The sequence below is a fragment of the Manis javanica genome, chromosome 2 (assembly GCF_040802235.1).
Source record: "Manis javanica isolate MJ-LG chromosome 2, MJ_LKY, whole genome shotgun sequence".
Taxonomy (NCBI): Eukaryota; Metazoa; Chordata; class Mammalia; order Pholidota; family Manidae; genus Manis; species Manis javanica.
Window position 1 is genome coordinate 67,759,633 of NC_133157.1, and position 26,811 is coordinate 67,786,443.

The 26,811-nt window shown below is 40.3% G+C and overlaps 1 protein-coding gene across 3 annotated transcripts in view; it reads left to right on the forward strand.

Moving 5' to 3' along the window:
- Window positions 1-26,811, forward strand: part of MAMDC2 (MAM domain containing 2) — a 134,210-nt gene that overhangs the window by 84,991 nt on the left and 22,408 nt on the right. For 2 of the 3 annotated variants that reach the window (XR_001851803.3, XM_017651262.3), the window contains exons 8-11: window positions 7,639-7,782; window positions 10,479-10,744; window positions 24,294-24,387; window positions 26,081-26,229. Coding sequence is in view for 2 of the 3 variants with exons in the window: in XM_017651262.3 (XP_017506751.3) it covers window positions 7,639-7,782; window positions 10,479-10,744; window positions 24,294-24,387; window positions 26,081-26,229 (653 nt within the window). In the remaining variant the exon portion in view is untranslated. Of the gene's footprint in view, window positions 1-7,638; window positions 7,783-10,478; window positions 10,745-24,293; window positions 24,388-26,080; window positions 26,234-26,811 lie in introns of all 3 variants that reach the window. The other variant, XM_017651261.3, reaches the window with a different exon arrangement.

Genomic DNA, 26,811 nt, shown 5'->3' on the forward strand with positions numbered 1-26,811 from the left:
GGTCTGTTTAGATTTTCTGTTTCTTTCTGGGTCAGTCTTAGAAGGTTGTATTTTTCTAGGAAGTTGTCCATTTCTCCTAGGTTTCCCAGCTTGTTAGTATATAGGTTTTCATAGTACTCTCTAATAATTCTTTGTATTTCTGTTGGGTCCGTCGTGATTTTTCCTTTCTCGTTTCTGATTCTGTTGATTTGTGTTGACTCTCTTTTTCTCTGAATAAGTCTGGCTAGAGGCTTATCTATTTTGTTTATTTTCTCGAAGAACCAGCTCTTGGTTTCATTGATTTTTGCTATTGTTTTATTCTTCTCAATTTTATTTATTTCTTCTCTGATCTTTATAATGTCCCTCCTTCTGCTGACTTTAGGCCTCATTTGTTCTTCTTTTTCCAATTTCGATAATTGTGACATTAGACCATTCATTTGGGATTGTTCTTCCTTCTTTAAATATGCCTGGATTGCTATATACTTTCCTCTTAAGACTGCTTTTGCTGTATCCCACAGTAGTTGGGGCTTTGTGTTGTTGTTGTTTTTTGTTTCCATATATTGCTGGATCTCCATTTTGATTTGGTCATTGATCCATTGATTATTTAGGAGCATGTTGTTAAGCCTCCATGTGTTTATGAGCCTTTTTGCTTCCTTTGTATAGTTTACTTCTAGTTTTATGCCTTTGTGGTCTGAAAAGTTGGTTGGTAGGATTTCAATCTTTTGGAATTTACTGAGGCTCTTTTTGTGGCCTAGTATATGGTCTATTCTGGAGAATGTTCCATGTGCACTTGAGAAGAATGTGTATCCTGTTCCTTTTGGATGTAGAGTTCTGTAGATGTCTATTAGGTCCATCTGTTCTAGTGTGTTGTTCAGTGCCTCTGTGTCCTTACTTATTTTCTGTCTGGTGGATCTGTCCTTTGGAGTGAGTGGTGTGTTGAAGTCTCCCAGAATGAATGCATTGCATTCTATTTCCTCCTTTAGTTCTGTTAGTATTTGTTTCAGATATGTTGGTGCTCCTGTATTGGGTACATATATATTTATAATGGTTATATCCTCTTGTTGGACTGAGCCCTTTATCATTATGTAATGTCCTTCTTTATCTTTTGTTACTTTCTTTATTTTGAAGTCTTTTTTGTCTGATACTAGAATTGCAACACCTGCTTTTTTCTCTCTGTTGTTTGCATGAAATATCTTCTTCCATCCCTTGACTTTAAGTCTGTGCATGTCTTTGGGTTTGAGGTGAGTCTCTTGTAAACAGCATATGGATGGATCTTGCTTTTTTATCCATTCTATTACTCTGTGTCTTTTGATTGGTGCATTCAGTCCATTTACATTTAGGGTGATTATTGAAAGGTATGTACTTATTGCCATTGCAGGCTTTAAGTTTGTGGTTACCAAAGGTCCAGGGTTAGCTTCTTTACTATCTTACTGTCTAACTTAACTCGCTTGTTGAGCTATTATAAACGCCGTCTGATGATTCTTTATTTCTCTCCCTTCTTATTCCTCCTCCTCCCTTCTTCATATGTTGGGTGTTCTGTTCTGTGCTCTTTTTAGGAGTGCTCCCATCTAGAGCAGTCCCTGTAAGATGCCCTATAGAGGTGGTTTGTGGGAGGCAAATTCCCTCAGCTTTTGCTTGTCTGGGAACTGTTTAATACCTCCTTCATATTTAAATGATAATCGTGTTGGATACAGTAGTCTTGGTTCAAGGCCCTTCTGTTTTATTGCATCAAGTATATCATGCCATTCTCTTCTGGCCTGTAGGGTTTCTGTTGAGAAGTCTGATGATAGCCTGATGGGTTTTCCTTTGTAGGTGACCTTTTTTTTCTCTCTGGCTGCCTTTAATACTTTGTCCTTGTCTTTCATCTTTGTGTATTATGTGTCTTGGTGTTGCCCTCCTTGGATCCCTTGTCATGGGAGTTCTGTGTACCTCTGTGGTCTGAGAGGCCATTTCCTCCCCTAGTTTGGGGAAGTTTTCAGCAATTATTTCTTCGAAGACACTTTCTATCCCTTTTTCTCTCTCTTCTTCTTCTGGTACCCCTATAATGTGGATATTGTTCCGTTTCCATTGGTCACTCAGCTCTCTTAGAATTCTTTCATTCCTGGAGATCCTTTTATCTCTCTCTGCATCAGCTTCTCTGCATTCCTGTTCTCTGTTTTCTAGTCCATTAATGGTCTCTTGCATCTTGTCCATTCTGTTCTGAAGTCCTTCCAGAGCTTGTTTTATTTCTGTATTCTCCTTCCTTAGTTCTTGCATATTTCTCTGCAAGTCCGTCAGCATGGTTATGACTTTTGTTTTGAATTCTTTTTCAGAAAGACTGGTTAAATCTATCTCCCCAAGTTCCTTCTCAGGGGAAGATGTAGCAGATGCCAAAGCTGGCTGGGTTAGTCTTGTCTGGATCAAATTTTTTTGCCTTTTCATGTTGATGTGTGCTATTGACTGTCAGCTGGGAGAGCCAAACTTTCCACTTGCTACTGGCCTTTCTTTACTGGGACAACTGTGACCCCTAGTGGCTTGTGTTGGGCAATTGCGTGTAGACTGGGTCTTTGTGTCTTGCCCGGCCAGTATGGAGGAAGCTCTCTTGCTGAGGGCGTGGCCAGCCTCAGGCTGCTTCTCTGCTATGGCTGCACCCTGGAGGGGTAATGGACGGGGGGCTGTTTGGCTGTTTACCTCCATGAGGGGTCTCAGAGCTGTTGCCCAGGGGGTTAGTGTGCCCAAGTTTCCTTGGAATTTCCAGCTGCTGGACTGTGACCTGGGTTGTTTCCATCCAGCTGTTGCATCCCTGTCCCTTTAAGACTTTCAAAAAGCCCTCACTTTTCTTTGTCACAGGGGCATCAGCTTTGGATCCCGCTCAGAGGTGTTGCTGCCCTGTTTCCCTAGTTTCCAGCCCTCCACGCATGCACCGTGTCTGCACTCTGGTGCGGATGGCTAAGGCTGGGTGTTTAGGCAGTACTGGGCTCCCTCTCCCTCCCCGCTCCGACTCCTCTCCTCCCGCCAGGAGCTGGGGTGAGGGGCGCTCAGGTCCCACCAGGCCGGGGCTTGTATCTTACCCCTGTCGCCAGGTGCTGGGCTCTTGCACATGTGGATGTAGTCTGGCTGTTGTCCTGTGACTTCTGGTCTCTCTTTTAGGATTAGTTGTATTTGTTGTATTTTCAAAAATATATATGTTTTTGAGAGGAGATTCCCACTGTCCTACTCACGCCGCCATCTTGGCTCCGCCCTTATGTCTGCTAATCTTAATGCCCCTTTTTCCCCCTTGTCCCTCCCTTCCCACCCATCCTCCCTAGTCCCTTTCCCCTTGGTAACTGTTAGTCCATTCTTGGGTTCTGTGAGTCTGCTGCTGTTTTGTACATTGAACATTTTTATTCCCAAGTTATACATGAGAGGAGAGGTGTTCCATTTTGTATCTGCACTGGTTAGAGGGTTGGTGAAGAGGTAGGTGAGAGGTAATAGAATCTACTCAGCCACCTTACAAGTAATGTTTAACACTTTTCCTTTTAAAAGATACAGAACATATATGAGTTCTTTCTTACTGACTGGTGAAAGGAAAAGAAATATTCCAGTGCAGTGAGATTATTTGTAAAAAGTCTAGTGGCCATGCAGTCTGTAAACCCAGCCCCCATGAAGACCCTTCCTCCTCAGGGAACAACAGAGATTCACATTTTAATGTAATTAGGTTAACCAAATCTCCATATTGGTCTTCAGAACTTCCCAACATACCGACTGTGCTTCAGAATGGTTTAATTGTATGATCACAATATTGTGCTTGAGAGCCAGGATTTTGGATTCACATTCCTACTCTGCCACTTACAAGCTGTGTGACCTTGGGCATGTTAATTAACCTCTCTGAGATTCTATTTCCACATTTATGGACAAGGATAGAAGAATCTGTTCTATAGAGTTTTGGGGAAGATTGATGAATTAGTATCTATGAAGGCCTTAGCAGAGTATGGCACACAGAAAACGCTTGGCCATGAGACTCATTATTTACTTAATTTTCGAACTACTCCCATCCATTAGGGGGTCAGATCAAAACTAAAGAGAACCTGCAAAGGGCACTGCCTTGATGAACATGTTAGCTGAGCCTGTTGGGCCTTCATTCAGTAGCTGTGAGCCAGATTCTGAGTCTTAGAAGCAGAGCCCTCTGGTTTTCATACTTCATTTTACATTTCACAAATAGTTTATTCCCTTCTGTTTCATAGCAGGTGCCAGAATTTTTTCCCTTATCTTGGTTAGCTCTGGACTTGTCTCTGCTTTTCCCAGCTGGATCTAGCATTTCCATCCCTCATCTTCCTTGTAGCCAAGACAGGAATGATCTCAACATGTGAAGTGCCTCGTTCCCACCATCTGGTTGGGCCTAGAGTTAATCCAGTGTCCCAGACCTGAGACCCACTGCAGAGTCACAGGGGTTACACACTCGTGCCATGTTACCCCCAGGTTTCGTCCAGGATGCTTCCAGAGGACAGATCTCCCACTCCCCCTAACTTGAGTTACAATACTTGCCCTTCCAAGCCTTCTCCACCCACAAGCTTGACTCCATTACCACATTTGGCCTAGAGTCTAAATCATAGGAATAAGCTCTCCTTTTAGGTTGTAAATCCTTGAATGCCTAACCCCAAACTGAGGGCTCTGCTGCTCTGGCACCTGCAGGCCTAATATCTGGGCTTGGGTCAACCCCACACACAGGCCATGGACTGGGAGAGTCCTGACCCACATGGCTATACCTCTCAAAGGATGTCTACCTGGGCCTAAACCCCAGTACTGGCCATGTGCTAGCAACACACTGCCCAGACCTCATGATTAATTGGAAACCAGGCTCCAGTTGTTGCCTTGGTTACATATGAGGTCGCCACAGCCTTCCTTAGCTCAGCTGCCCTCAAGCCTCGCCACAGTCCAGTCAGTGGCCCAGCCCCTGATCCATCAACAGTCCTGTCTAGTGCCAGGACCCACTCACTCTCCTCCCCGTGTCAGCTGTCTCAGCCTGCTCTCAGGCTGACTTGTTCTAAAACAAAACTACTGGACAAGTTTAGCTGCCTAAAGGGCACACTGCACCCCAAATCTCTATATCACTATAGGGGCTGATGCACCTTTTCGATCTCTAGGACTGATACTAAGTTCATCTCCATGAGTGTCATAGAGTAGAGGAAGGGATGAGAAACACATGATTCTTCTCAAACTGCAACACCCTCCACCTGATTAGATTATTATTATTATTAAATCAGAGCCTCTCATTTCAACAATGTTCAAATGTCAAATAGCAAGTAATTAACTAAATCTTATATTATGATACTTTTTGGTACCTGGCTCAAAGGGACTTTATTTCTTTTCTTTTTTTTTTTTCTGATCAACTGATGGTCAGAGGCTTTAACTGTCTCTGATTTCTCTCTATGCTTCAAATATGTCATTAACACTCAATTGTGATTGCCGCTTGAGCCATGCTTCTGCAACCAGCCTAAAGCAAAGGCTTTCCATCCACCCCAAATCTCTCGGGAGATCATTTTGGGCCACAAATAGGCCCTCTACCCCATCATCAGGAATTAGAAACTGTCTCATGGTAGAAGACACATTCTGGGTGGAAAAGATTAAGGCATTGAATTTGAAATTTTCTTTTTATCAGACCGTCTCATTATCAGACCTCAGACTATCCATTACTAGGACTAGGCATTTAACAAAAGAAAATAGTCACATCCTCAGGAAAGTCCTTTCTGTGTGACTTAGTTTGTCATCCTGGAGTGAACTGATCCTTGTGCACTTTCAAATTTTAATACCACCCCTCAGCCCCTCCTATACACCAAATAAATGGGATATGGTTCTCTTGGGGCCACCCAGGAGTATATTCCTTGGGCTATATCCCTGATGAGTAATTTCACCCACCTGTCGTTCCCCTATGTGTGGCTTTTGAGAGTGCCATTTTCTGAGGCAGGTGGCCATCTGTAGATTCTGAATTTTCCTCTGCTTTTTCATACCAGGTGACAGACAGGTGACTAAGACTGGAGACCGTCATGGGGTTGCCCAGGGCTCAAATCTACTTGGGGGGAAGTCAGAGGATCCTTGTTCAGATGACATCATATGTTCTTGACATTATGAAATCTCTCTTTCCTGTCTGGCTTATCAGGGAGACTTCCTTGTCTGCTTGCTGAGACTTATGTCCTGAGATACAGCCAGATGCCAATTAGACAGGAACATTTTCTTCCTATTCCTGTTTTGTAATGTACAGCTAGTCACCTACTTCTTTTTTAATTTGGTGATCCTAAAACTTTATTTTTGTATAAACATATACAAACTCAGATAAAATTAGTAAGAATATGAAAAATGACTCACATATACTGTTCACTCAGATCTAGAAATTGTTGCATTTTGCCACATTTGCTTTACCAACCCTTCAAGAGTAGATTCCAAACATTATGCCCCTTTACCCCCATACTTCTGTGTGTGTTTTCTAAACCAAACACATTCTCTAATGTACTATATAAAGTTCAGGAAATTTGACACTGATACAATATTATCAACTAGCACATGGTACACATACCAGTTTTGCCAATTGCCCCAAGAATGTCCTTTATAGCTATTTGTTTTCCTGAACCAAGATTGAATCTGGGATCCCTTGTAGCATTTGGTTGTCGCCTTAAATCTGGGCCAGCAACTCAGCCCACCTGAATGTTTTCTTGCTTTGAAAATTGACAAATTGAGAGTATAGAGAGTCTGTCCATGAATAATTCCCTTTTTCTTCAGATCACTGCTCCCAGAACTCATATGTTTCTCTAAATATGATTTCCCAATTAATCAAAACCATGCCCTCTCTCTCTGGCCATAAGGGTTAGACCAATGTATGTTAGCATGTAGAAGAGGATCCCACTTGGCTACACTGAATTATCCCAAACTCCAGCAGTTACATCCTCTCTGGACTCAGAGGGGAATCTATACACAGTGAGGTTTTACAATCACTTGTTGCTAGCACCAAGTTTTTCTCAAAAGAGCAGAAATCTTTTATGTTCTGTTCCCTCCAGGCAATCTGGAATGGGGTAACATTTATAGGCCAGGGTAAACAATACCAGAACCGAGCCGAAGTCAAAGCAATAGCAGTATGGGTGAAGGAATTGGTGTGACTTTTTGAACAGAGTGATTTATAGTGGGTAATGATTTCCTTCAAATAGATCAGCTCCCATTACTAACATCAATTATAAACAGACAGTGGCTATGCTTCTGACACAGAAATTGACCCACAGAAGGGAGATTCTTTCTGGAAAATATGATTTCTAAAATATCTGTCTTAGACATTAAGAATTCCTTAAACTCCTTCCTTTTTTCTTTCTTTTTAATTTTCTGTGAATAATTGTGAATTGTGAAGAAGAATGTGAATAAATGCTCCCTGTCTTTACATCATGAAAGGAAATTTCTTTTGAAGTCTGGCACTGCTTTGTTTTTATAGAGAATGTGAACCGAGCTCCTTCTGTCCCCTTAGGGAGGAAAAGAACAATCTTCCTGTCTGTGAAACATTCAGTTTGATGCTTACCTGTCAGCATGCCGTCAGGGTAAAAAGGCTTTGTTGTGTCTCACTTCTTGGTCTCCCCTGACACTGATGTGTATTTGCCAACCACTTGCTGTGGTCCTTTCAGATCCCTGGGTTTGGCTCTTTAACTTTGGTTCTCTTTCACTCAGGGCTTCCTTTCAGTGCCATAGAAGCAAGCTGCAGTTTTGAGAGAGACCTCTGCAACTTCTACCAAGATAAAGAAGGTCCAGGCTGGACTCGAGTGAAAGTAAAACCAAATATGTACCGGGCTGGAGACCACACTTCAGGCACAGGTAACTCATGAGTCTGTCCATGTGGGAACGTGACTGGGGGCAGGGGATACATTTCATGATCCACTTGCCATTCTTACCCCACACTTCCCAAGACTCTAACTTAAAAAAAAAAATTTTTTTTTAAGACAGCTGCACAGAAGCAGAGACCATTGGTAATCTTGTGTTTGACCATTTTTTAAAAATTGGAGTTCATGTTGCTGTGGTAGCAAAAGTATTTGCCAGTCAATTAAATAGCTGAACCTTTGGAAATTATCTTGCTCTTCATTTTAGAGGGAGAAGTACCTTTAAAAAGCTATTCGATTCCCATTATATGAAACATCTAGAACAGGCAAATCCATAGAGACCGAAAGCAGGTTAGTGGTTACCAGGGGCTGGGGAGGGAAAATGGGGGGGTCACTGTTCACTGGGTGCAGACGGGGTGATGAACATAGATTGGGGTGATGAAAAGGTTCTGGAACTAGGTAGAGGTGGTGGTTGTGAATGTTTTTAATGCCATTAAATTGTATGCTTTAGAATGGTTAAAATGATGACTTCTATGCTATGTATGCTATGTGTATATTACTAAAATAAAAAGTATATCATGGGGTAATAAAAGCTATAAAACCTATTGGGAAATGTTGGATACATGATGGATTATATATAAGGTACTCATAGAAAGCAGTTGGTTTGAGCTCCCCGTGTGTAAAGATTACCTGATCACTTTACTGCCATCCCTCATGAAGCCCACTCCAGTAGATGGTAGAAAGAGCTTGTTCTGAAGAGGGTATTAGTGTCTAATTCATTTATTCCACAATCATGTATATACTGGGCACCACGGGGTGAGCTGACTGTAAGCTGATGACACTTAAGTTTCAGGGCCCCTTTAGGCCCTGGGAAAGGCCTTGATAAATGCCCTCAAAATTTTCTACCTGTTATTTGGTAGTTTTTTCTTAGAGGTTGCCTAACTTGTAGAAACACAGACCCTGTGAAAACATTTTCTGACTGTGACCAGACTAAGTCCTGGGGGTACAGTAGTGAGCAGATCTGTGAACCCCATCCTCGTTGGCTGACAATCATTTCAATGGGCAAGAGAGACATTAGACAAATATATGCACAAATAAACTTATAATTACATACTGTGATAAGTGCTATGAAAGAAATGAAGAGTGATCTCTGAGAGCAAATAGAGCAAAGAACCTAGTTTTGGTCAGGGACTCAGGGGTGGCTTTCCTGAGGGAAGTGTGAGTATCAACCAGAAGAGTGGCAGTAGTCCGGGTAGAGGGAACAGCATCTGGGAAGTCCTCAAGTTTGAAAATGACTGGACACTTGGGGAAAGAGGCGAGTGGAGGAAAATGGAGGGGATACAGATTGTGGGTGTGGCAGGCCAGAGTAGCATTTGGGATTTTTTTAAATAAAAGAAATGAGAAGCCATTAAAAGGCATAAAGTAGAGAAAAGAGAGATTAAACTTAGATTTCAGAATTTGTTGGCCGTTATGCAGCTACCTTATTCGGCTGATCAAGATGACATAGCAAAATCCCACAGTCTGAGTGACTTACACAGCACACTTATGTCCTCATGGTTCCGGAGGCTGGAAGTCCAAGATCAAGGGCCAGCCGGGTGATTTCTGGAAAGAGCTCTCCTCCCGGCTTATAGATGGGCCTTCTCACTGTGTCCTCACATGGTCTTTTCTCCGTGTGTGCACGTGGACAGAGAGATCTCTGGTGTCTCTTCCTCTTCTATAGCCATGAGTCCTATAGGATTAAGGTCCTGCCCTTACAACCTCCTTTAACCTTAAATGCCTCCTCAAAGGCCCCGTCTCCACATACAGTCACACTGGGGTTAGGACTGCCAGCTGTGACTTTGGGGGAAATGCAATTCAGTCTGTAGCACCACTCGTGCAATAACCAAAGAACCTTTTGCTAGATGAATTAAATAATTGGGTAGAACTAAACTATATAGCAAAGGCTGAGGCAAACAAAAGAAAACTGGTGGGGAGGAGCAGAAAAAGGAAGGAAAAAAGCAGGTACATTTTTCTCGTCTGCCCAGGCTGTCTAGGGTACATGGACCTGTTTGAAGTTTGCCATAGGGGTGGTGGAGCAAGTGGGTGTGGAAGTTTCTGATCTTACTTTTCTTTATGTTATTTAGAAGAAATAATTATCCTTCTTTGGGTCCTTTTCTTGTACAGAGAGGGGACCTGAGAAACATTTTTGGATTGAATGACAGCCTGAAACAAAACAGATTTGGGGGAGGCTACAACTCAGTTCATAACACCACGCATGTGAAATAACCAAAGTTCCCAGGACTGCCATCGCTGCAGAGATAGGATGGAAAAGCTTGTGCTGGGCCTTGCAGACACAGTGCCATGCACTCAGTCTAAGTCAGTTGGTTGGGAGCCCCCAAAATGATTTCATCCTTTGGTGTTTCATTAAAAGTATAAATCCTAATGGATAACTGGAATCTGAGCCTATCCAACTGGAAATGTACACTGCTTTATGAAGTTTACTTAGAATTGGAGGCTTACTTACAATAGTCACATAGGTATCTTCTATCATTTAAGCCATAGATGTTAGAAAGTACTTTCTCTGATTCAAAGCCAATGGAAATAATCTCAGTCGGCAAATTCCACTACTTTACCCAAGTATTCCCACGTGATAATCTGGGCTAGATCATTCAAGTTCTCGTTGCTGATCTACTCAGTGGTTTGTCCTGTTCACAGGGTATTACCTGCTGGCCAACACAAAGTTTACATCTCAGCCAGGTTACATTGGACGACTCTATGGCCCCTCCCTGCCAGGAAATTTGCAGTATTGTCTGCGGTTTTTTTACGCCATCTATGGGTTTTTAAAAATGCGAGACACCCTTGCAGTTTACATCTTTGAGGAGAACCATGTGGTTCAAGAGAAGATCTGGTCTGTGCTGGAGTCCCCACGGGGTGTTTGGATGCAAGCCGAAATCACCTTTAAGAAGCCCATGCCTGCCAAGGTACGGTGGAACCGATAGAGTCCTTTGCTCGTTCTCAGATGCTGGACTGGGTTAACAAATTTCTGTTTGATTATTCTCAACTGGTGGCAGGTTTTCTTCCATTCCAAGCCGACAGCCCCAGCCCCACCCCCTTTCCCAGCCACGCCCAAGTTTTATCCTTCTGCTCTTTTCCAATTTCCTGCTCCTAGTTTTCATTGGTGGAAATGGTACGTAGATATGTTTGAGTGTCTGTGCTGCATATTCAAAATGAATCCATAATCTTTTACCGCTGCTTGTTAGTATAACCTCCTCTTAACGAGTTATTTTCACCTCTCCTTGAGTTGTCATGTGAGACCAAAGCTGAGCGAGAGGCAGCCTGACAGAACTGTAAAGAAGTAAAAACTTTCAGCCCTCCTTTCCTATGTATCCTTCCTCAATCCTAAACCCACGCGCACCTTATCTGTGCCTTCCCAGACCTCTTCGACTCTGCATATTTCTTTACCTTTCTTTTCTCTATTAGTTCTTACCCAGTGTTTTGAGGACAGTGGGCTGATTTGATTAATCACTCCCTGCTATCTCCCCTAAACAGTCTAGTGCTCGATGGGGACTCTAATATATAGCTTTGTTTAAGGAATAATAGCAATGAAAAGAATTTCCTTGAGAACATTACAGCAAAGTAGCCATGTGGATGCATTCTGTGTAATGTACCAGCTTCCAGCAACAGGAACACTATTGAACACTTCCTGTGAGCCAGCCACCACGTTAAGCTCTTGGCACACGCTGCTTCATTTGGTACCACAGGACGCTAGGAAGGAAAGCATTATAGCCCCATTGAAGGGATGAGGAAAGTTCAGGCAGCAAACTAAGGACATTGTTCAACAGCACATGGCTACTAAGTGGTAAATCCAGGTCTTTTTGAATCCTGAATCCATGCTTTTTATACTATGCCTTTCTGCCTACCAGCTAACATGGAAAGTATCAGACTAGGTAAGGGGAGGAGCCCAGCCCTAACTCAAGATTTCTAAACATTTATAGGGCTTTGTTATTAACACTCAGTGGTTTTATTTTAGAAATAACGTTGGTTCCTAGGAGGGGTCAAAACTCAATGTGGTTCAGCACTGACAAAGGAGGGCTCTGGGATTGAGGGAAATACAGCCTAATGCTTTAGAGACATGTGGGTTCTCTGCCACTTATGCCTTTATGATTTGGGCTCATTATATGATCTTGCCAAGCCTCGGTTTAGCTTATATGTAAAATGGATATGCAAGTAGTGCCTCCTTGCGGGGTTATGGTAAAGATCAAATGAGATGCATCAGGTAAAGCTCTCAGCATAGCACCTGGCACATAGCTAATAGCATTTATTAAATTTAGCTGAACAGAGAAAGAGACAATGAATGACAGTTTTTTCTGGGTCTTGATTCTCCTAAGGATTAATAGGTGACATCTCTTCAGTACGTGCTAAAAATCAGGTCAGGATTAAATCTTTATTTTAGCAATATTAGACTTTCTTAATGAAATGTATGCTTTTATACTATCATGACAGCCTAGAATTAAAAAAAAATATTTTAGAAGCATTTGAAATGGCATGACTCATGAAATGATTTCCTTGATCTATTTTTCCCCAGCACATTGCTAAATAGAGAGCAGGTAATTGAGTTTATCTTGACACTTTTGTACAGCACAGAGGATAGTGAAGAGAGGAAATAATTCATTCCAAAATCCTTCCCGAAAGCCAAATATCAAGAGAGACTAGAAGGTCATTGTCAGAAATTCCATAATGATGGATATAGTCATTAGCCTTTATATGTTCAAATCCTTAGTTTAACATTATGCTTGGTCACTACAGTGCATATATTAGCTCCTGCAATCTCTCCTAAAGCTAGTGTTCCCTTTAACAAAGATCTTTAAGTGGTCTGTTAATTAGAAGCACCAGGAGGAACTCAATATTGTGTTTATTAAATATTTCTTTAGGAGAAAGAAATGTTAAATGGCCCATAAATGAGAGAATGACCAGACATTCTGTTTCATCCAAATCTAGCTTAATGATCAGCTCAGAGGTCATTAAAATCTTCCTGTTAAACCCCTCTAAGTCTACATCTTTACTCTGTTAATAGTACTAAAAAACAAACTTCAAAAGTCATTTATGGATTTGGAGGGAACCCCTATCTGGTCAGTCTGAAAAATATAAATACATTTTTTTTCCCACTAGCAAGAACCTTATGTCACCACTTCTCTGGGTATGTCCCATTGACGTATAAATCCCTTGAGTCATTCACTTAAAAAGGGTTTTGTGTTCAAATAAGTTGGGGAAGGTTTTGCATACCAGATCTCTGCTCTTCCACATACATTCATGATGCACAAAAACATATTAGCAACGCTGGTAAGTTCTACATTAAAGAATCCTATTTAGCCTTGTGTAAGGTGGCAAGTCTCTCAGAGCAGTTGGCATAGAACCCTTGTCTTGTGTAGCCCCCGTTAGCATCATACTACTAGCATGGGGTTTAATGTACCATACTGACATTGTTTCCCTACATGCCTATCTACATTAATCAAATGGCAAACTTCGGATAAACAGAGATCCATGTCTTATTTTTTTTATTTATAATGTGAACACGATTTTGGACAGAGTGGATACTCAATAAATAGTTGGAAAGAGAACTGAGCTGTCAATGAATATGTGTTGATGACAAGGAAGAACAAAGTAAATCCATCAAAGGAAGAAGGGAGATTAACTGTTTCTGTCTTCAGATCATATAAACCAAAATCACTTATAGCCCAACCCCTGAGCCATTAATCCCACAAGGAATTTGAGTGTGAATACATGAAGGCAAGAATATCCTGGTGGAGTGGTTATAAGGACACAGATAGACACATATGCTGAGTCTGGTTTAGGGCTTCTTATGGTATTTATAAAACCAAAAGCTGTGACACTGAAACAACTTCCCGTCCTCACACTGCACCATTTCCCTATTCCTGAAGACTGATGTAAGGTTTGACCAGCCCTCTTGATTTTCCTAATCCCATCCCTGTCCATTACCCAGCTTCTCCAGCCTCCCTTTTGGGCTTGTGCTGGATGATGCATTCTTTTCCACATTCATTCTCTACCACCCCCAGGGCCTTCTGGCTTCTCCCACCATGGTCCTCTTAACCCCTGGGAACTCTCAGGAGCTACTTCCATTCCCCCTCCCCTCACTCTTCTCAGCACAACTGGAGAAAATAAGACTAAACCTCACTGTCCTCTCCATGCTGCTGGCAAAGCTTGTTCATGTAATCTCTCCTTGACTTCTTTCCACAACCCCCATGCCCTGGGAGGTCAGATCCACTCTCACTCACATGGCTGAAATGACCCTCCCTGCCTCAGGCCCAGGACGTGCTCATGGGTTCATCTCCCAAAAGAATGAAGGCATTCAACATAAGCTGCTTCAATTCTGTTCCTCTCCAACCCCTTACCTGCCTCTCCTTGCCACCTGGTGACTATGACAAAGGAAGTATTACCCTTGCTCTTACACAAAACCAACCATCCATCTGTACATTTGATCTCACCATCCTGCCTCCTCTGGGATCTTATTTCCTAAATTATTCCCAACATGTTGGTCACAAAATGAACAACAAACCTTCCTTTCAGCCTTTTACCCACTCAAGTTACCACCGTATCCCATTCCTTTAGTCTCCAAACTTATTGAAAAATGCATCTTCAGTTACTATCTAGGCTCCAGTGCAGTTTCTCATTCCTCAGATCCTTGCCTTCTGACCTGTGCCTTCTGCCCTCAATGCTTCCTCCAAAGGTTAATCAACAGCAAATATTTTCCATTGATTTTGCTGCAGAAATCACCTTGCGTGAGAAAACCCTACCCTTCTCTCAAAGCCCATCTCAAGTCCCCGTCCTCTTTGAATCTTTTATAAGTCACCAATCACTAACTTATGTTTTACTTATTAGAATAAGATTTGTATAGCAAAAGATTCTAGATCATAAATAGGAAGACTTGCCTTCAATTCTTGACTCTGGCACTAACTCTGTAAGTCACAATGTCATGTCACCTCTCTATGAAATAAGGACATGTTTTTAAATGACCAGTAAGTCTCTTCTACCTCCTGTTTTATTTTTAGGTATTTTAATGGCAGGAACTATCTTTTAATATTGTGCAGTACAGTCCTTGTGGATAGCCTTCCCAATTTTCTTATCTTCTCTTACAGTAATCTCCTTTTAGCAAAAAAGATAATGAAATTTAAGTCTGTGGTTTGGATATCTGCTTTTAAAATCTTCCTTTGCCCTTTCCTTATGAAAATGCAACTAGATGTAACATACCTTAGATTCTAAATGTTTAAAGGCAATACTGAAAAGTTTGTTTAAGTATAAGAGCAAGTCTAGTATGTTTCTGAAGAGATTTTTAAACAGGTGGCTATTTAATAACAAGACATCCTGCTAGAAAGGGATTAAGGGCCCAGAAAGCCAATGTGTAGACAAGATACATGAGCGGAGATAAATGTCCTATCACTTCACATGTCTGGGAACACTGGGAAATGGCTGCTCCAGGATATAATGTTCCAGCCTAATTAAAGCAGGGCAGCTGAGGGCAAAGTAGAAATAGCAAGATCATTAATTACTGACAAGATAATCAAATACATTATAGAACAGATTAGGGTGGTTCTGTTGAACAGAGCAAGGACAATTACACTTGCAAGCGGAATAAGGTTTGGTGTGAAATTAAATAGAGGGACTAAGTACAGAAAAGGAGCCTCCTCTTCAGGTATACAGGCTACACTCAGTGTCAGTTGTCAGGGCAGAGTTCCAAATTCCTTTAGATATCAGGGAGACAAGGGTGGGATACTCTGGTTTTCCTTCTCTTGTATTTCCTTTCAGGTATTTGTTGAGGGCTTCTGCATTTCATGCCAACTAATGGGGAAATGACTGGAGAGACTGATGCGGACAGCTGGTAGTTGTTAACACACCGCTTACACGAGGGAGTGTTGATGTCAGTGCATTCTTTCCGGACTTCCCCGAGGAATTAACTTCATGGAATATTGATGGATTACCACATTTGTCCTCCTAGCACTGTAGAGATACCTGGGAAGACAGCATAGATATTCTTTCCCCATCATTTTATTAAAAAGCTTAATTAAGCACACATATTCTGAGAATTGTTTATGAATCTGAAAACACTGTACCTCCCTCCACATTCCTACTCTTGTGAGTATTTCACAGTCTTAAAATGGCTGCATTTTTAGGGAAATCTTTTCCCAAGATTGTTGGATGAGGCAACATTATGTTTTGATGTTCATACTGGATTCTCTGGGGAATCCTTTGATTTTTCTGAGCACACGGACTGAGAGAATGTTTGCTGGCCTCTGTAGCTATAAGCTCGATTCACTTACTTGGAAACTGACAATTCATACATTAGTGAAGACTTTTTACTTTCACCCAGGAAGGAATATCTTATTTCCTTTTACATAGATATTCCCATCTCTTTCTCCCTCTCTGGAATGACTTTCTCTGGTTATTTTCTGCTCCATCTTTTGAGTACCTACCTCTAGTAGAAACCTTTCTCCAGATAGTCCAAAACCCACTTCTCCATGGCATCTCCCAGCACACCATTGACAGGCCATGAGCTTCTAATTCCTGTTCAATGTCAGGCTACATGTGTGTATATACAATAGCTGAGGACACATTACTGTTTGTGGCCTGCCTAATTCATCATCTCAGTCTTCAGACCAAGACATTTCATTCTCCAAATAAAGGTTGCCTAATAAACATGTCTGAAAGGCAAATGTCAGACCAGAAAAAAAGTTGGCAATGTACATGACAAGCTCTTAATACATTTAATGTATAAATATACTCTAGTAACTCAATAAGCAAGAGGTAAACCAACCAATAGGAAAGTGAGCAATGGGTATATATAGGCAAATCAGAAAAAAGAAATACTACTGGAAAATAAATGCATAAATATATCCAACCTCATTTGTAATGAAAGAAAATTTAAAATAATAGAATAGCACATTTTTCTATCAAATGGGTAAAAATATTTTAAAAATATAATACTCTGAGGTGTGATGTTTGTATTAATAGCTGAATTCATACTGTATGCTTATATTGCTTGTATTCAGTGTATCAATTAAAAAATAAATTTCATTTTAAATCAAAAAATATATTTATGCATATACAAGCTATATATATGCATACACACACACACACACAGCCTTGAGGGTGAGGATGCAAGGAAATAACAATTCTCATAATCCCTAGTGTGAGGGTAAATTGATGTAATATTTCTAGATGACAATCTAATTACATGTATCAGAAAGAAAGCCCCCAACATGCATATCATGTGACATAACAATTCTACTTTTAGGGATTTAGCATAAGGAAATAATCTCGGTTATGCACAAAGATTTAGCTACTGATACTCATCACAGCGAGATTTGCAATACTGAGGAAATGGGAACTTCTCAATTATCTATTGGTAAGGGTTGCTAAATAAGCTGTGACTGTTGCTCAAAAAGGTTTGTGTCCCATAGCAATAAGAGCACGAACTTGACAGTCAGCTGTCCTTGCTCCCAGAACAGGGAAAGGCAGTGAAAATGGGTGCAAATGAAGATAAGGTCATGGACGTGGATGTGTAATGTAAGCTTTAAGCCACAGCTCTTCATCACATCAAGGATCTATACTCTTGCCTTGGGAATCAATGAAACAGGCCAACAACTGTGTCTTCTCAGATGAGTAGAGCAAAGGCAGTGTTCCTGTTTGGGTATCAGCAGGCACTGCTCAAGTGTTCCCTGTCTTCTGACCCAGGAGAGGTTCACCCAGAGCAGGGAGGAGTCCTTGAGGGTCAAGACGAAAACCTAGATGCTTCCTTTTTGCTGTGTATTGATTGCGTTCTGCCATGTCTTCTGGTAGGATTGACATTTTTGTATCTCCATCCAAGTGAGCCACAACAATAGCTCTGTGTTAGGATGTCCATCCTTGAATATGACAGTTAAATTGCTCAATATAAGTTGGTCAGTGAAGTGTTTGGCCACAGAGCCTCCCTAAGGGAGGTGAGTCAGTGATAAACCACATTATATGTCCACTCCCCAGCATTGTTTGTTTTCAGGCCACTTGCCCCCAGAGAACAATATGTAAAAAGCAGGAAGGCATTCACACCTATTTTCCTTCAGTGATAATGACAGGTTTATGGGATAATTATATATGATAACAGTCCTCAATTTTAGGGTGTGGAATTAGATTCTAAAACACTAAAAATGATACCATCTTATCTCTGTGGAATGTTCTTTTGTTTTTTTTTTCAGAAGCTTTCGTGTTTATTTTCCACTTGGATCCTCAATATTGGTTATGATGTGGGATTAGGCATCTGTGTTCCATAGTGAGAAGAACATGAACTTGGCAGTCAGATGGACCTTGCTCCCAAAAACAAAGGCAAGGCAGTGAAAATAAGTGCAAATGAAGATAAGGTTGTAGCTATGGATGTGCCGAATTGAGGGGATTCTTTCCTATGGGCCTAAATTGTCAGTGTGGAGCAAGAGGTACAGTCATCAGCTAAGGGAGAGAAGGATGTCACTGAGCTGAGGACACCTGCTGTGGAGAGGAGAGACTACTAATGCCACACCCTGATAATGACTGGCTCTGAATTTCAGCCATAATTTATGTCAGATTCAGGTTCTAGTGCCACGTTACCAAAAATTCTCTACCAACAGACTACGACAGAATGGTAGGAAGCTGGTTGGAAACACAGGTCAAAGACATGTTTGGCCCACTGCTATTAACTGGGGAGTTCTGGGATCATGCCTTTCAGAATCATTTTTTTTAATTGAGGAGGAATTGATATATAACACTATATTAGTTTTAGATGTACAACATAGTGATTCAGAATCCTATTTTTAAATACCTAAAACAAAATGCAGAAAACAAGCAGTGTGGTATAATGAAATACGTCCTATCAGAGATTTGGAGTGTGATGTTTCATGTCTGGGTCTACAGCTGGCTGATGTATGACCTTGAGTTTCTACCACAAGATCTCTGGGCCTTCATTCTAAAACATGACTGATTCTGAGTTCTCCTCTGGAATCTCCCCTCCCTTTACAGTGACCAAAAGATGCACAAATAATACAGATTTCTGAAATCTGTGAGTCGAGAGATCTGGATATTTACCACCAAAGTAGCAATGAAAAAATTTGGCTATATATCTACAAGTCCACAGCATGCCGGGTATCTCAGAACAGAAGGCCTATGAGTAGAAAGACTTCACACTGGGAGAAGCTGGAAACTGCTCAATCCTTGCTGCCTGTTAAAGCCAAAGTTGAATTAAATCAGATGGGTCTTTAAAAAAAAAAAGAAAAAAAAAAGGGTCTTATAAGGAAAAAAGTGTTGGTCAGCTAAGGACATGCTCATTCTGTCTTTTGTCTGAAGACTAAATATAGTATTTGCAGAGGCATGCTATTTCAATTTAGCAACATTTCCCAAACCATAGCTGAGATTCTAAAAGAGTTAATGTCTTACACTCATTTCTCCAGATAAAGTTCCACTCTGCCTGTCTTTAGGGATCTGTGAAAATGCTACCCCTTTAGCCAAATATTTTATTATTGAAATTTTTGTTTCATTTTACTTTATGTTTGTTTTATTTTTTTTAATTCTTTTAACAACTTCTGGTCAAACAGCTAAATGAATGCAATTCCATTCTACAGTATATCCTGTAATTGTGTCAGCAGTGTCTTAATGAAGGGCTCTGAAATTTCACTGACTGGATTATAGTAATTTCGTGAATGATTACTCCACCATCTCTGTATTCTCTGGATCCACATTTATCTGCACCAATGTTTTCAAAGGCTTTTAACCCTACTGGAAGGAAAGTTAAATTTAACCCAGAATCAAACCCTCTGCTAAATGGTTACAGTCTACTGCTTTTAACAAGAACCAAACAAGGTTGGTTGTGAACATGGGTGATTTATGGTATTGCTGGCATGCAGCACTGAAATGTATGAAACTAGCAGGCCATCTCTGTAACCTATCATTCACACACTTATTACAGGCCTGACTGGGACTATTCAACTGGTAAAATTAGGTGGTGGAAGAACCCAGCAACCTTGCCAACTGTGTCTGTTGAGGAGGCTGTGGAAACTACTTTAAAAGACAGTGAAAAACCAGTTAATTCATGCAGTATTTAGCTCTTTAATACAAACAATCCTTTTTAACTGCCCAACAGAGCTCTGTGATTGTCTACACCACAGCTCCCTGCAAAGCTCCATTTCCTCCCTTCCTCAGCAAACCCTATTCACTGTGCTGGTGGCCCTTTAAACTGTACACCTCTTAGAGTGACAGTCAGTCACCCGAGTTCAGTTAAAAATCCAACCTGATTTAGTTTGGGAAAATAAGTTCCTGACATATCTGTTTCTGTACTTTTTCTTCCCTGAGTTTCCTTTCTCTACTTTTCCTTTTACCAGGAACTCTCATGGACTTTTCCAGGCCTAGGATCAGTCCAGCCGCTCTGACCAACACAGCCCCATGGCTGGATTTCTGTCCAGACCCTCTCTCTCCCGACCTCACTGCCTTCCCCAGCCCCTCACCGCCCACCCAACCCATTCAGAAGACAGTTAAAATGATACACTATAGGGAAAGTGACCTTTAGGTCATTTATGTTGTTTTGAGGGAGTAGAGAAAAATTAAAATAAATTAAAGATTCTATTGTGCTTTCACAATTTTGCAATTTTCAGAAGCAGGAAATTGGAGCAGTGAAGCTGTGATAATCTCAAGGATGATTCTGCAGCTTGAGTGTTACTCCATCTCCCCTGCATTTTTGCCCCTTTGTCTTTTGTTTCCAGGGCTTGACGGTATTTCCATATTTGTTAGAACAGTACCACCCTGTGACCTGCAGAGGCAGAGAAAACTAACTCAGTCTAGTTGCTTTTAAAATGTAAACTGTCCTATTCTCACTAGAGAGAATAAATTGAGGTTTTATAATCCACCCTGCAGTTTTCCACACCGCCCAGTGGTTGACAGCCGAGATTTTGCACACACACACACACACACACACACACACACACACACACACACCGCACACACGCCCCTCCACCAAAGGGACATTTAGCAGTGTCTGGGTATATTTTTGACTGTCACCATTTGGGGGTGATATTAGTATGTAGTGGCTAGAGACCAGGGTTGTTGCTTAACATTGTGCAGTTCAGGGGAGTCCACCACAACAAAGAATTAACTGGCCAAAATATCAAGTGTTGAGGTTGTAACACCTGCTGTAGACAGATGCGCACGGGCAATGGTTATCTTTATTATGATAAAAATTAAGTAATAATGTTGATCCTTACTTGACTATTTAAAACTATTTGTTTGCAAATATTTTTATATAGCTCTCCATTCACTGCCTGTTGATGTTCCCAAAGTTAGTTTAGGTAAATGCCCTCAACAATGAATATTCTCTATCAAAACAAAATTTTTCATATCACCAATATTTAAGGATTGGAACCTCTACTACACTGAAGCAAACTGATATGCACAAATCTAATTTGCCCCTCACTTTTAGGAGATTCACATAAAGTCGGCAACACCTGTTTAAGGGATATTATTTTACCATAACTTGCTTTCTCCCCTCTCAAACAGCTATTAAGATACACTCAAGTTGCCTAAGAATTTTTTTCCATTCTATAGAGGTATTTTACTTGCCTAAAATGAAATAAACACTCTTTTTAAATGATCTATAAATAAACAAGTAGTTAATCTCCTCAAGAATTTAGGCTATGACCAATTCCTTTCTTGTCACATTCTTAACTGGATCCAGGGCCAGAGTTCTTAAGAATAGACCAAGATGTTTGGCTTTCCTTTTGCCCCGTATCAGCCAGGCCCAGTCACTAGCTTTCTCAGTCACCAACCCCCCTAAAAATAACTTCTCCAGCTCAACACCTTAAGATGGGCACAGGAATAGGAGCTCACATTGTAAGCATTATCAAGAGCAGAGAGGAAAACCCAGGGTGTTAGACCAAACAAACCAATCTCACCGTGTTTCCTTTGTGCGTTAGTATGCCCGTAGACAACTGCCAGACAGACTGTGCTTTGCCGCCATCCTGTGAATCTAGTCCACAGCTCACTGACTGTGTGGCCCTTTCATCAGACAGAACAACATGTAGTCTGGCTGGTATTCTAACTTAGGAAAGAGTTCTAAGACAGGAACAACCTAGTGGCCTACTGTTGCCCAGAAAACATCTTGAGCATTTCACTAAACTCTCTATGTCAGTTTACAAATTGTTCAGAATACCCAAAAGGAGCCAGAAGTTCTATCCAGTGGAACTTTCTGCAGTGAGGAAATGCTACATATCTGCTATGTCCAGTTCAGTTGGCCTAGCTATATGTGGCTATTGAGCACTTGGAAATGTGGCTGGTGCACCTGAAGAAGTGAATTTTTTATTTTACTTAATTTTAATTGAAATAGCCCCATGTCCTTGTGGCTACTAAAATAATGCCTATCTGGGGAACACCAACTCATTATTCCACATCTTAATTATACATATCCGGATTCCTTTTTCTTCTCTTCTCAATTATAAATGTAACAAAATTGAAGAATATTTAGAAAATAAGGGGAAATTGTGTTTCATACCCATAATTTCATAAGCCTAACATAATTGTTATAAATTTGGTAGATTTTCAGAGTTTTTTTTCTATGTATTTTTAGATGAGTTGGATATAGTTTATCTTATTTTATTTTTATCTATTATAACCAGCTTTTTTCACTTAACACTATGAGAGGATATATATTGGTATACTACTAAGTAATATTCGTGAACTATCAGGGCTAATGATGGCCTCTTTCTTAGATTGCAGTCCCATAGTTTATTCATGTTCTCTGTATTTGAAATGTTGGGTTGTTTTATTTGTTTGTTTGCTTGCTTGCTTGGTTTATGGCCCTCATAAAATAATGTCATAGTAAACATATGAATGCATGTTAATATTTCACCTCTTTAGAATACATTTACAAGCCAATGTTTGAATTCTCTTCAGGTAACACTTTACATGGTGAATCATTTCACTATCACAGATTCATTTTGAAAAAGCACTTTTTTTCACCATTCATATGAAAAATAGACTTCAAAGCTGCCAAAAGAAAGGCAAGACTTTTCTCTCTGCAGCACAATTACTTCAGTGAATTATGAGACAGATTATATTTCCTTCCCATATAAAGTTTGCTGATAAAATGTAACTGCATTCATGACTGATGACATAGACTCTTGCTTTGCTAATGGGGAGTAAGTTCCCAGGCATAAGTACAAGAAATAAAATATTTTACACATTCAGATAATCTAATAGAATTTCTAGAATCTATAAAGATGAGAAAATTTAAGAGGTTAAAAAAGAATCCATTTATTTTATTCCTTGCAAATATATTGTTACATCTCCAAACTATCCTTTTTATAATTTAAAGCTGTATGACTATAGTCCAAGACAACTTCCACACATCTTACGATTAGTAATTATTCTGAAGATATCAGCTTCAGACATTTTCTGTTTTTCATAGTGGTGAGATACCACATAATCTTAAGATTTCTTTTTAGATAAAGAAGTTGATGGCTCTGATTATCAAAGAGCAAAGAGATCCTACTGATAATAGATAAACTGAAGACATACTGAATATTAGAACCTAAAAAACTCAAATGTTCTCCTTATCCATAATTTGGGTTTTAGTTTCTGTTATATTTCTCTTAGCCTCTGAATGAAGATTTGTATTAGAGGGATTAAACATGGGCTGAATGGTCTTGTGCCCATTAAACATTACATTACATGTGAAGTAGCTTTGTAAACCACAAAGTACAGTGAAAATCTAATATAAGTGTTTTGAAAAGTGTTCTTTGTTATCTTATATGTGAAAAGGAGACTCTAAAATTGACCTATTGGAAAGAAACCCAAGATTTTTCTCTTTCCCTCTGGCAGAATGAATTTAATAATTTATAGTATGGATTTGTTTTTCCTTCACATACAACAGTAAAAATGTTTGGCCTGATAAAATAACTGTGTTTAGGGCTTTTATTAATGACACTATCCAGGGACATAGATCTTTTCTTTGAAAATGGAACGTAAGTCTCCAGATGGCAAATCACTGGGACTTTGTTCATAATATGAATGAAGCTGAATGAAGCACGTTGACAGAAAGTCATTTCAAAGAAATCAATAGTGTTTGTACTGGAAATGTTTGTAAAAATGCTTGGAATACGTTCAACTCTGGATGCACTTTGTGGTTTATCTGGGGAAAATATTCAAAACCTGACAGGGTTTTCTCTGCTACCCACTTACCCTTTAGCTTTCCTCTCTCAATTCTTTAAAGAATGCAAACTAATTTCAACATTAGTGTACACAATATGTCATTACGAACTTGACTCTGCTGAAAAAAATAATGGAAGTAATTCCAGGGTTGTATGAGGGCTTAACCGTTACTCATGCTACTGTGATCTGTAGTTCTGGTGAACTATGAAGAGGGGTCCATGGTTTGCTTATGCACACCTATTATGCTAAGTAAATCTCAAGTTATGAGAGTTTCCAATTTTCAGTTAATGGAATTCATAGTTTTATTTTCCTGAATTGTAGGTAGTTTTCATGAGCCTATGCAAAAGCTTTTGGGACTGTGGACTTGTAGCCCTAGATGACATTACAATAGAATTGGGAAGCTGCTGGTCTCCAGGTAAGATGGCTGTCATTTCAGTCCTCTTTGTCTTCCTCAATATGTGGCATATCCTGCTTTTCTAGGAACATATCACGTACATTTAATCTGTGGTAGTCTATCCTTTGCTTTTCTTGCCAGAAGCACCTCTCTATAGAGCTATATAGTCAATTTTGGAATTTCAAAATGATGACTTGAATGCAGTGTGTGATTTTGTACGTATGACTTGACCCCTGTATCCTCATCTGTAAGAGAGGTAGTAATACTGACCTGAATATTGGGGATGATACATATAAATTCCTTGGCAGAGGACCTGGCACAAAACAGTGCTTTAAAAACAAATATGTTCTATTTTAATTACTACTATTATTATTGTTGTCATCTTACACAAATGAAGATTTTCAAGCAATACTAATGAAATTATTATTACATAGCTATGATACTAAACACATACTTTTTAAATGGTAATAAAATAAGTATTTCCTAAGTGAATTAAATCACAGTGGAACAATGGACCAAGCATTGATGATAGTGATGAAATAAAGGTGGTGGCTCTGTGTTGAACATTTTGCCTAATGAGAAAATGGTGCATATCTCAACTCAGATCACTGGTCTATATTTACTAATTACCGCTGTATCCTAAATCATAGGATATCCATTTCTTTAACAGGCCAACTGTGGTCTGTCTCTCACACTGGAGAATAATCTCCATGTTTATTTAATTAAAAGATAATTTGTTTTTAGTCCCTTGACTTGGCAAGGCACTGTAAGGACAACACAAAGAAAAACAAGATACAAATTTCTACACTCAAGGCATAGAAAAAGGAATGAGGCTTCATTAGCTTGTTCTATATGTAAAACAAAATGAAGTAAAATAATTATCATGCAGAGATATAAAAAGCAGCCTGCTTATTACAGAAAAATGCTTAGAATTTGGATATAGGGAGGCATAGAAGTCCCAGTAAGTTGGGATGTGGCACCATTCTAATAGTAGTAATTATTATTCAAGTTATTAAAGATAGCATCCAAAGATATAAACATTTGTTTTGGGAAATGGAAGATGAGACTCCAGGTGGCAAAACACCAAGCCCTAATATTTATTTAGCTAATATTTATTGAGACTTCCTGGTCTAAACACTTTATGTACATCATCTCATTTAACCCTCACATTCCCTGAGGTAGATAATAACAATGAGGCACAGAAAAATTAAGTAACTTGCTCCACATAATTTAGGCTTCGCCTCCAGAAGCACATTTCATTCTGTCCCATTCTCCCCTCCTGCAAAGCAACTATGGAGTTGTTCAGAGGATTCCCTTCACTCATCCTGGATTTCTGAAGAAAGCTCCTACATTACACAACTTCGTTATTTCCCGTATTTCCATCAGGGCAGTTTGCCTCCAGTTTTCAGAGCTTTATAAGCTCATTCACACAAATAAATTCACAAGTCAAAAAAAGTTTCTTTCCCAAAGTATCCCAATACTTTGGGATCCTGATTTCTGATTGTACTCTGCCTCTCCGGCAGGCCCCATAGAGCCCAGACCAGCTAGAGGCCAGGCTTAGCATAGATGGGCTGCCAGTGCGGAGGCTGCCCTTCTGTGTGCACGGCCTGTGTCCAGATGGCATTCATGCATGCAGAATGGGCTGCCAGCCAGCACTGGGGTGCAGAATCCTTGGAAGTGCCCTGCAGTCACAGCACCTGCTTTTTCCTTGCAGAGAAGCTCCCACCTCCACCTGGAGAGTGTACTTTTGAACAAGATGAATGTGCCTTTACTCAGGAGAGAAGAAACCGGAGCAGCTGGCACAGGAGGAGGGGGGAAACTCCCACCTCCTACACAGGACCAAAGGGAGACCACACTACTGGGGTAGGTGAGTCACGCCACCTGGTGCTGTTTGCTAAGGAAACCTTCTAAAATAACAAGGGGTCATTTACTGGAATTCGAAGTATGCAGATTTATGTCCTGTGTCTAGAATGAGCTACCCATATGATTGTGCACACCTAGGATAGATAATCAAATATGTGCATTTAAAATCGTTCTTTCTGTTTACTACATTGCTTATTTGTCTTGCTACAAAGAGGATTTAAATGGGCTTTCCAGAGAGGCAGAACTACCCCTGGTAAGAAGCTCAGAGAGCTATTTGCTAAAGGATCTCTATGGAGAAGCCGTTATGATAGCAAATACAAAGGTGAGGTGCACAGTGCTGTCTCTCACAGCTTTCCTCAGGATGAGTCTGTGGACCAACTTCGCAGAGCACTTACAGTGTGACCTGCTGAATTGGCCAAACTTGGTAGGTGCAGTCAGAAACAGTTTTGTTTTGTTTTTTGAACACTCTCTGCAAACATACCCTCAAGGATTATTCCTTCCCTGCCCCTTAGCAGATTCCATCGGCTCCCAGTCCTGTTAAGGCATTAGAGCAGTCACATATTCATATATGTTAGAAAGTCT